General features: G+C 39.1%; 1 protein-coding gene across 1 annotated transcript in view; it reads left to right on the top strand.

The window, feature by feature from the left end:
* The first annotated feature begins 6,496 nt into the window (after nt 1–6,496).
* The window catches only part of LOC103518086 (stromal interaction molecule homolog), an 18,047-nt gene continuing 13,063 nt past the window's right edge, over nt 6,497–11,480 (top strand). Inside the window, exons 1-2 of the mRNA XM_017447683.2 lie at nt 6,497–6,512; nt 8,166–8,281. Of these exons, the coding sequence (XP_017303172.1) occupies nt 8,182–8,281 (100 nt within the window). The 5' untranslated portion in view covers nt 6,497–6,512; nt 8,166–8,181. The remainder of the gene's footprint in view (nt 6,513–8,165; nt 8,282–11,480) is intronic.

Genomic DNA, 11,480 nt, shown 5'->3' with positions numbered 1-11,480 from the left:
GCGATGGGTTGCCTGCTTTTTTTTTTTTTTGGACGAATTTCAGACCTGTAGTCAGTGTATAAACTTGAGAAAGTAATATCTGCCTTTTGTTTTTAACTGTAAAAGCTGGAAAAAGTCCTATAAAAAAGCCCTCAAAGCTTGGAGACTAAACCTAATAAAATGAATCTTAACTGGTTAAATAAATCATTAAATGGCGTAAACCGTAGACGGGGTAAGGTAGCGGACGGTAAACCAGACGACCTTAGCGGTGTTTTTCGGTGGAGACATGGTTTTGGGTCGAATGTCAGTATTCTATTACACTACTAAAAATGCTCGTATCCCTTTCATCAATGACATCAACCTAGACCTGTCACATTTGAACACTCTTGTAAAGTGAACAGTGAAATAAATCTTATGCTGCTTGTCTCACCGCCTTTTCAGCGCGCCTGGCGGCTGTAACTTAGGCTGATCGTACTAAGAAACTACGCTCCTAGGAGTTCAGAGTTCACATAGAGTTTTCGTCCTCCAAGATTCGAGGCAATACCTGTGGGACAAATGCTCCAGCTACCAGGTTTCAATTATCCTAACCCAGCTACCGGTTTCAGATCCTAACCCAGCGCTCCAAGCTCCCAGATCCGAGTCCAGCTACCAAGTTCCAGATCCAGTCCAGCTACCAAGCTGCCAGATCCGAGTCCAGCTACCAAGCCTCAGATCCGAGTCCAGGCCACTATGCAAGTGCGCTAGCGGAGGAGCAGAAATAACTGCGCAGAAACGTATGCGCACAAACACATTAATGTGCTGCCTGCAAGGGAGCTTTGCTCGGGACATTTGATGTGACGTCATCGCCTACGGGAGCGTATGCCGTGACGTCAAAGTTCACGATTTACCGGTATTTTTTAAATCGATTTATCTCGGTATCTAGAAGTTGTAGAAGAAAAAGAAAAATTCCGTCGGTCCTCATTTTTCCTGCTCTATGACTTTGAAACATCACCCAAGTAAGCGCAACTGTTCTATTCACACTCTACAGTAGCAGTTAGTGACCAAACGAAGCGAAGTTTATGTTTATAACTCTTTTTTCCGCAAGATTGACTATGTAAGATACTATTTTGGCGTAAAATACTAGGTTGTTTTTCCTTTCGAAAAGGAAAAAAGATTCCGATGGTGCCCCATCTTGGATTTCTTATGGTTTTTTGAACAGCTCTGATAGAGGGAACTATAACTGCTGAGGCCTTATCGCCACGAAAGCGAAGAGTGAAGGAAGACAGGATCAGATAAAGCCAATCCTTCCCAGAACGAACCTTATCCGTTCAGGATTCAGGATAAATCCGCCCCAGGCAAGAATCGAACCTAGGCTGGCATGGAAACAGGAGAAACCGCGAAAGTGTTAAGTCCTTTTCAAGTCCAAAGTTATCAAGTCCAAACTAACATCATCTTAGATCATCTAACATGACATAGGTTATGCTTATGCTACAGAAGTAAACATGACAAGGGTTATGTTCCGCAGGAGCTAATAAATTTGATTCTTATCAACTTCTTGCTTCTTCTTGCAGAATCTTGCTGCTCGAGTTAGTAGAGGTGGTTACCATCAGAATCTCTCTCGCAGACTCAAAGTCTTTGGTTCACAACTTCAGACTCTCCGTAGCCGTAGAGTATTTTGACTATTGAATATCCAAGGCCCTGCACAGAAGAAAAAGAAAAATTCCGTTGGTCCTCATTTTTCCTGCTCTATGACTTTGAAACATCACACAAGTAAGCGCAACTGATCTATTAACACTCAAGATACCAACCTCAGTGGTGTAGTTGTCAACACGGTGGACTTCGGATCTGGAGGTTGGTGGTTCGAGACAAAGTGTAGTCATGAATCGATCGACGACCGTCGACTATGTGTGGACTCACCTTTAGACATTGAATTGTAATGGAGGCAATGAACATTTTAGACATTGAACTATGCAATGAAGGGACCCGATTGGGAATCAAACCCGTGACCCAGTGCTTACAAGAACGGCGCGATCATAAAATTAAATAAACGATAGGTATTGTGTGTCTGGCGGGGGGACATTAAACAGGGAGTAGACCAGCCTGAATTTCCCTTGCTAAAGGAATCGTAAAATTTGTATCCAAAACCAAATGTCAGCCCAAAGCAATCACCCTAGTTGATTGAGAGGCTGACGAAAAACGCCGACCCCGTCTGTAGTACACGGGAAAAGGCGAAGAAGAAGAAGAAGAAGAAGTAGAAGAAAAAGAAACGATAGGTATTGTCCGCATTATCGACTTCGGCATGTGAACGCATTCCTCCCCGTTCCTAAAACGATAACGACCAAAACCTCGTCTCGAATTTTTTCTCACAGTTTCCCGTTTCTATTGTCTCTGTTGTCGCTCGAATTTCGAAATTTTGGCGACAGCTCAAAAAATCGAAAAATTATGCTCCTAGGGGTATAAATTTTCTTTCACTCTCTCTCTCTCTCTCTCCTCTTTGAATCGTATGTTATCTGTTTTCCATTCTGTATAGGCTCTAGGTACAAATTGTCTGTATTTACCTAATTTTGCCTACTTAATTTTTTGCCTGTTTTTTCATCGCTGATTTTTCTACCTTGTCGTTTTTTCTTCTTTACACTTTTTTTTTCGTTTTTATTTTGTGTGAAGATTTCCAAAGAGTATTTTTCTTTCCGTTTTTTCTTCAAGTCATGTAATATTTTTTTCCATTTATCTTTCTTTGATATTGCATCATTTTTTCTCTCGCCTCTGTCTTCGGTTTCTTTTAATTGCTCGGTATATTTTTCTCTATTTTGTCTGTAATCAGATACAATGAGTGTAACGAAGTACACACGTTTGTCTGTAAGACGCCTGAAGATCATGAAGAGAGCGCTGATTAACGTTATCTATCATTGTTATCAGACTTATCAGTTGTGATTCAAGTTTTAGAGAAGTTGTTATGATGATTGAAGTTTTAGGTTCTGATAATTGAAGTTTTTATAATGGTTGAAGTTTTAGAGAAGTTGTTATAATGATTGAAGGTTTATAGAAGTTGTTACAACGATAGAAGTTTTGTAGAAGTTGTTGCAATGATTGAAGTTTCAGGGAAGTTGTTTTACTGATTGAAGTTGTTACAACGCTTGAAGTTTTTACACCTAATGATTGAAGTTAGGCAAATTCAGCCTCTACTTTAAGTAGCTACATCTGCATAAAGTAGATAGTTGGTTTCTACTTTAACTTGACGCATTTGAAGCAGGTAGTCCAAGAAGTTTCGTCTGAGTAATATACGAGTATTTTTGTCCCCATCACGTATCCTTCTAAGATATTTTGGAATTTCTCTTTGAATCGTATGTTATCTGTTTTCCATTCTGTATAGGCTCTAGGTACAAATTGTCTGTATTTACCTAATTTTGCCTACTTAATTCTTTGCCTGTTTTTTCATCGCCGATTTTTCTACCTTGTCGTTTTTTCTTCTTTCCACTTTTTTTTCGTTTTTATTTTGTGTGAAGATTTCCAAAGAGCATTTTTCTTTCCGTTTTTTTCTTCAAGTCATGTAATATTTTTTTTTTCATTTATCTTTCTTTGATATTGCATCATTTTTTCTCTCGCCTCTGTCTTCGGTTTCTTTTAATTGCTCGGTATATTTTTCTCTATATTGTCCGTAATCAGATACAATGAGTGTAACGAAGTACACACGTTTGTCTTTAAGACGCCTGAAGTTCATGAAGAGAGCGCTGATTAACGTTATCTATCATTGTTATCAGTTGTGATTCAAGTTTTAGAGAAGTTGTTATGATTATTGAAGTTTTAGGTTCTGATAATTGAAGTTTTTATAATGGTTGAAGTTAGAGAAGTTGTTATAATGATTGAAGTTTTATAGAAGTTGTTACAACGTTTTGTCATGTAATCGAACAGAGACGTATATTTTTCGTGCGTACTTATCTTCACTATTTTGTAGTACGTCATAGATCTTGTACTGATCTAACGTGTGATTAACATAATGTACGTCGAATTCTTCTTCGTCTGCGTAAACCATATTTACGATAGAAGTTTTGTAGAAGTTGTTGCAATGATTGAAGTTTCAGGGAAGTTGTTTTACTGATTGAAGTTGTTACAACGCTTGAAGTTGTTACACCTAATGATTGAAGTTAGGCAAATTCAGTCTCTTCTCTAAGTAGCTACATCTGCATAAAGTACATAGTTGGTTTCTACTTTAACTTGACGCATTTGAAGCAGGTAGTCCAAGAATTTTCGTCTGAGTAATATACGAGTATTTTTGTCCCTATCACGTATCCTTCTAGATATTTTAGACTTTAAATGATTTTTGAATCACTTCATTTTAATTTATTTTTTTTTTATCACTGGATTTTGAATATCACCTCTAATCTACCATCATGTGATTTGTTTGTTCACTTTTATCACTTGATTTTCTTGTCACCATTAGCACATACCCTGGCACTTTCACCATAGCGGACGTTTGTTTAACACAAGTGATCAAACGTCTTGTCTAGACTCTACGTATGTATGTAGTTGTACAAGAGTGTGTGATTTATTACCTTTTCATTCTGTCCCTCTCCTGCTCTCCTCTCTCTCTCTTCTTTCGTTATATCTCCCCTCTTTTCTCTCTCTCTTGTTTCTCTATATCTCTTCTCTTTCTCTCTTCTTTCTTTATATCTCTTCTCTTTCTCTCTTCTTTCTTTATATCTCTTCTCTCTGTGATCAAACGTCTTGTCTAGACTCTACGTATGTATGTAGTTGTACAAGAGTGTGTGATTTATTACCTTTTCATTCTGTCCCTCTCCTCTCTCTCTTCTTTCGTTATATCTCCCCTCTTTTCTCTCTCTCTTGTTTCTCTATATCTCTTCTCTTTCTCTCTTCTTTCTTAATATCTCTTCTCTCTCTCTCTCTCTCTCTCTCTCTCTCTCTCCTCGCTTCTTTCTCTTTTAGACGATAAGACCATAGCAGTTACAGTTCCCTCTGTCAAACCTCTTAAAAAAAAAATCAATCCCACAGTAATTCTCACACCCATATTTATGAACAAAAATTCTCGGTCTCAAATCAGTGTCAAGCAAATTGATGCTTGAGCATTATATCTCTTCTCTCTCTCTCTCTCTCTCCTCGCTTCTTTCTCTCTTAGACGATAAGACCATAGCAGTTACAGTTCCCTCTGTCAAACCTCTTAAAAAAAATTAATCCCACAGTAATTCTCACACCCATATTTTATGAACAAAAATTCTCGGTCTCAGATCAGTCTCGAGCAAATTTTGGTCAATCAAATGTTTGGAATTGATGCTTGAACACTTGCTGAGAACCCAGTATTTTGTTCATAAAATATGGGTGTCAGACTGTCGCATATCATATTGGCTATTTAGGTATAGCTACACAATAATTCTTCTGAATGGTCAACACGCATTGTTTGAATCATAGTTTTACTTATAACATCATTCAAACAAGTGACAAATGTGTTGGCGATTGGGAAGTTGTGTATTTTTTCCCTATACTGATAACAATTCTTCTGTATGGCTAAGTTGTTGGATGAGACCATAGATGGAATAAAACATGAGCGTGGGCATCCGAATAGGATGTGTTTATGCCTCGGAGGCACGATACTCACAAAAGTAAATGCTTGCCTGGTAATGGGGAGGGCGTAGGTTTGAATCCCAACCGAAGCATATATACCTATTTGTAGAATTTTAGCACCGAAGAAAATGATGCCAAGGGTTAGGTCATTAGGTGGTAGAGAAGATCTTAAGCTCTGTCCACACATAGTCGACAGCCGTCAATCGATGTGAAACAAATGCTGAAGACAACCTATTTTTCCAGTCGCGTCCATCGATGGTCGACCAACAAGGTCGACTATGAGGAGACACCGCTTTAGACAGTATCTATCCTAGGTGGAACTGAAGATTTTCTGCATATATGGAGCAAAATAGGTAGCAATACGTGGAATATTATGAAACACCAGAGCGGGGATTTACCTGTAATGATGTTTAGTGAATAAGAAGCGGCTTGATTGGGCAGTGTGCCGAAAATATCGGACACATAGACCTACCTATCGAAAAAAAAAAAAAAAAAAAAAAAAAAAAAAACAAAACAAAAAAAAAACAAATAAATAAATGGACAAACAAACAAAGGAACCTATCTTTAATTTAGTTTATTTTGTCATAAATACTCTCAAAAGCCTATTATGTTCAACAAGTAGTCGAAATTTTGCTCGTTTTGGGTCCGATCTTGGGTCTTTGGGGGTCCCTCTGTCATTGAAATTATTTGAAATTAAAAAGTAATCCGGGGACCAAGTTGAGAAAAGCTAGTATACTTCTATGTCTTTGTTATCATGGGTTTTAGACTTGGACACTCCACTAACTCTCAATAAAAAATCCTCTTATCATTGTGAACTATTTCCAATTGAATTCTAATATTGATAAGTGATTCAGTAAAGAATAAGCTATCGCACAGTTGCCAATCTAACCCTAGTCTGAATTAACAGTTTGAGTGCCCAAGAAAAAAAAAAAGAAGAAGAAGAAGAAGTAGTAGTGTAGTTCTGGAGCACAACTACCCCGGTATGTATGTCAGGAGGTCAATGAACTGTAGACCTCATGCAGGAGGTCAATGAACTGTAGACCTCATGCAGGAGGTCAATGAACTGTAGACCTCATGTCAATAAACTGTGGACCTCTCTTAGGAAACGGACCTTACGAGGTTCCCTTGAGTTGAAAACCAAAAAGAAGATATTTCATCGTCATATAGCAAAACGGGTACATTAGACTCGTGTGGTCAATGTCGTAGCATACCCATCCCTCATTAGATGGTCGAGAAGACACAATACTTTCGATTTAGTTGCTGGATCAACACGCAAACACCATACGTTATGCCGGTCACTCACACTTAGATAGGTCTGTCAGACAATCAGAACGTGTATGGAGGAAAAACTCGAGACCTCGGCCTGTCAGACCGTGGACCTGGGTCTGTCAGACGTTCTGATTTAGTTGCTGGATCAACACGCAAACACCATACGTTATGCCGGTCACTCACACTTAGATAGGTCTGTCAGACAATCAGAACGTGTATGGCGGAAAAACTCGAGACCTCGGCCTGTGAGACGGTGGACCTGGGTCTATCAGACGTTTTGAGCGTGAATGGCCGGAATTAGCAATCTAGATTAGAAAACTCACATACATATATGTGTGTGTGTGTAAACAAATGCCAAAACGAAATAGTTAACACTGAAGTTTTTGTTGTCTACGACCCGGCTTGTCAGGTATTTGATATCTTAATAATGAGATCCTAATTACTGAGATGGCCACAACCAATCAGATTTCAGTATGCCCCTCGTTATTGACTCTTTATGTTTAACCCTTTGACGTTAACATCGGATTCGACACCTCTCTACACCTATTCGTGCATCGGCAACCACTCAATAACGCTAACGTCAGCTCCCATGGCGTAGTGGTCTCTGCGCTCGTTAGAATAGAACACTCACATATGTGTGTGTGTAAACAAATGCCAAAACAAATAGTTAACACTGAAGTTTTTGTTGTCTACGACCCGGCTAACCCGGCTTGTCAGGTATTCGATATGTTAATAATGAGATCCTAATTACTGAGATGGCCACGACCAATCAAATTTCAGTATGCCACCTCGTTATTGACTCTTGTTTAACCCTTTGACCGATTAACATTGATTTTGAGACCTCTTCTTTCTACATCTGTTTTTGCCTCGGTAGTGAGATTTTCCATTCAAGCGAATATTGCTGACCTAATAGTAATCGATATCAAAGGGGAGGGCAAAAAAGAGCATAAGAGAATAATAATTCTTATGTTGGATTTCACCAATATTTATTCAGTCATTAGACCTCCTGTTAAGCTAACAGCCAGTTAAGTTCCATTTAATTTGTATTGGCTTAACAGGGCCGTTAAGCTAACGGGCTGTTTGAGGCTGGAAAGAAAGTTGGTGAAATCCACCATTAGACTAAGAGACTCGACACTTAGGGGCATTATGGGTTCAAAAAGGGTGTGAAGGGTATCCACTCGTAAAGTTTTGTAGCAATCACCCTAGCTAGGCTGGTTGAGAGGCTGGCGAAAACGCCGACCCTGTACATATATGCCGACCTCATCTGAACACGGGAAAAGGCGGAGAAGAAGAATAGGTTTAAATTCTCAAATCAATGAACAATGGGCAATTTCTCATCAATGTCTTCTCTCTTCTCTTCGCAGACTGGCTGTGAGTAACATGCACTTCCTCAATAATGTCCTGGGCATCAAGGATCCCATTCACAAGCAGAAGATAACGCTCAAAGCCATGGATGTCGTCCTATTTGGACCCCCCAAAGGTAAGCAATATCTGTTCGCGAGCGATAATTGAACCCGTAACCCGCCAATTGGAAGTAAAAAAGATTTTACCTCGGAACCGCTTTCGTGTTGCTTCAAGGAACAGTCGTTTGACATCCATGTTTGTACGGGAAAGGAAGAGTTTGGTCAGAAAATGTCTGTGTTGACTGGGAGTAACATGCACTTCCTCAATAATGTCCTGGGCATCAAGGATCCCATTCACAAGCAGAAGATAACGCTCAAAGCCATGGATGTCGTCCTGTTTGGACCCCCCAAAGGTAAGCAATATCTGTTCGCGAGCGATAATCGAACCCGGAACCCGCCAATTGGAAGTAAAAAGATTTTACCTCGGAACCGCTTTCGTGTTGTTTCAAGGAACATTCGTTTGACATCCATGTTTGTACGGGAAAGGAAGAGTTTGGTCAGAAAATTTCTGTGTTGACTGGGACTGGAATCCAATCAGTACCTGTATTTGCCTCTTTTCTGTAACTTGGAACCACCCCCCCTGTCCGAAATTAACCTGGACCCCCCCCCCCCCCCCCAAAAAAGGCCCTAGAGGAAAAGTGAAAACTGACTATAGTGGTCTGTAAGATGCTTCAAACGACCACAAAATATATTTTCAATTTTATTCAAGTGACAGGTTTCTCACTTTGTTGAGCTCTTTCACCCGACCACTTGACAGTCAAGTGAGTCGAGTATTGGGCCTTGTCATTAAATGATGCCTCTCTCAAGTCTCTCATATATTAAAATATTAAATGATAAATTTTATCAGTCGGAAACATGGAAAATAGTAACATTCAAATATCAAACTCGAAAAAATTGGTTATTCAAATAGCAAAATTTTAACCCAAAATTTTGAACTTTCGATTGAGTATGAGTACACATGTGATTGAGGTTATTAAACCTTTACCAAGAATAAATAAATAAAATTAAAAATCAATGAACCTAGTATAAAACCAAACGCACCATACTAATAAAATGAATGATAATTGATAAATAATCAGAAGTCCGTTTCGACCACTTTAAATCAGAAGACAAGGGGGCATTCATCTTTATCTTTTTGACCCGAATATTTAGTCTGGAACACCTACAGGTATGTGTAGATGTATAAATATCTACTGCTATTTATAGCTGTTTAATATGAACATCAGAATTATAATTACATTACTATGTAAGTCGTAAGTATGTATTTTCGACCACTTTAAATCAGAAGACAAGGGGGCATTCATCTTTATCTTTTTGACCCGAATATTTCGTCTGGAACACCTACAGGTATGTATAGATGTATAATTATTTACTGCTATTTATAGCTGTTTTAATATGAACATCAAAATCTTAATTACATTATATATTCCTACTACTACTATGTAATATGTAAGTCGTAAGTATGTAAGTTCCCGCCTAAAGCCTCTGAGGTGAGATCTTGAGAAGCACCATTGCCTCATTTCGCCTGTGAGTTGAACCGCCGAAGGGCAAAGTAAGAAGCTCTTTTTCGACCACTTTAAATCAGAAGACAAGGGGGCATTCATCTTTATCTTTTTGACCCGAATATTTCGTCTGGAACACCTACAGGTATGTGTAGATGTATAAATATCTACTGCAATTTATAGCTGTTTTAATATGAACATCAGAATTATAATTACATTACTATGTAAGTCGTAAGTATGTATGTTCCCGCCTAAAGCCTCTTAGGTGAGATCTTGAGAAGCACCATTGCCTCATTTCGCCTGTGAGTTGAACCGCCGAAGGGCAAAGTAAGAAGCTCTCATTCAGTTTGGTTCGGTGTGCACTGTGCAGGTTTGTGCAGCGATGTCAAAATCGACTGTTCGGGTCCCAAATTCTAGTCATTCGGACGCGAAGGTCCAAATTCTAGTTAGGATGCGAATAATTTGCTTTCGATTAGTACTGTCCTTCTCTCTTCGATTTCGGGTCCAGTTGTGAACCTGCGGACAATCAAACCATAAGTTAGTTTATTATGTAGAAAATGATAAAAATAAATTCTGTCAAAAAAAAACTTTTTACTTATCCATCAAGAGCGCTATATCGACCGTATTATGTCTCCTCTATAAATGTAGATACACCAAGAACACCAATGGACACTGTCCATTCTTGACTTTTCGTCCCAGGAAAATTAGAGTTTTGAGCTTTTGAGAAATCTTACATATTCCATTATGCCTCACTCAGTCAGTCTACGTTTTCCTGCCATTTCTTTTATGCAAAATGTGTATTTATGTTAAAAACAGTACACCTATCCTACTTTCCTACTAGAAGAAACATAAGCCAGCCTAGTTAGCTTGGTTGGTAGCTCGTCTGCCTTGTAAGCGTTAGGCCGCGAGTTCTGCTCCCGCCCGGGGCGGATATTATCCTGAACGGATAATGTTCGCTCTCGGAACGGCTGGCTTTTTCCTATCCTGTCTTCCTTCTCTCTTCAATTTTGGGACGATAAGACCCTAGCAGTTACAGTTCCCTCTATCAAACCTCTTAGAAAAAAAACCCCCTACATTATTCATTTTATTCTATGACCAACTGATCGATCGTCACTCTCATCACTCATGCTTCAAACAATCACGTGAATAATTATCAAGGTATTTTACGTTTCCCCCAACTTATTTCACTTCGTTTTTCTCAAATATCCCTCGTATGACACTTTCCACCTATGTCACTTTAACACACCGCCACTTCTTTTCCCACAAAATGTCATAGAGTTAAACGATGTGTTGAGACAGTGCACATGAGAGGCCATAGCGTTAATTCACTTCCAACAGCACGGGGCACTTAGATAAGAGGATTTTTTTTTTTATAGAGGGAACTGTAACTGCTAAGGTCTTATCATCCCGAAAGCGAAGAGAGAAGGAAGACAGGATAGGAGAAAGCCAGCCGTTCCGAGAACGAACCTTATGTGTTTAGGATAAAATACACCTCGGGCGGGAATCAAACCCGCGGCCTAGCGCTTGCGCGCTACCAACCAAGCTAACTAACTAGGTTGCCAAGAGGAATTTTATCCTAAACAGATAAGGTTTGTTCTCGGAACGGCTGGCTTTCTCCTATCCTGTCTTCCTTCTCTCTTCGCTTTCGGGATGATAAGACCTTAGCAGTTACAGTTCCCTCTATAAAAAAAAAAACAAAGATTTTACTTGCTGTCACAGGAATAATACTGAAATCAATTTGCGGGAGATTGGTGGTTGTGTTTTTTTTTTTTTT

The sequence above is a fragment of the Diaphorina citri genome, unplaced genomic scaffold (genome assembly GCF_000475195.1).
Source record: "Diaphorina citri unplaced genomic scaffold, Diaci psyllid genome assembly version 1.1 scaffold2070, whole genome shotgun sequence".
NCBI lineage: Eukaryota > Metazoa > Arthropoda > Insecta > Hemiptera > Psyllidae > Diaphorina > Diaphorina citri.
This window is presented reverse-complemented; position numbering and strand designations above follow the sequence as displayed.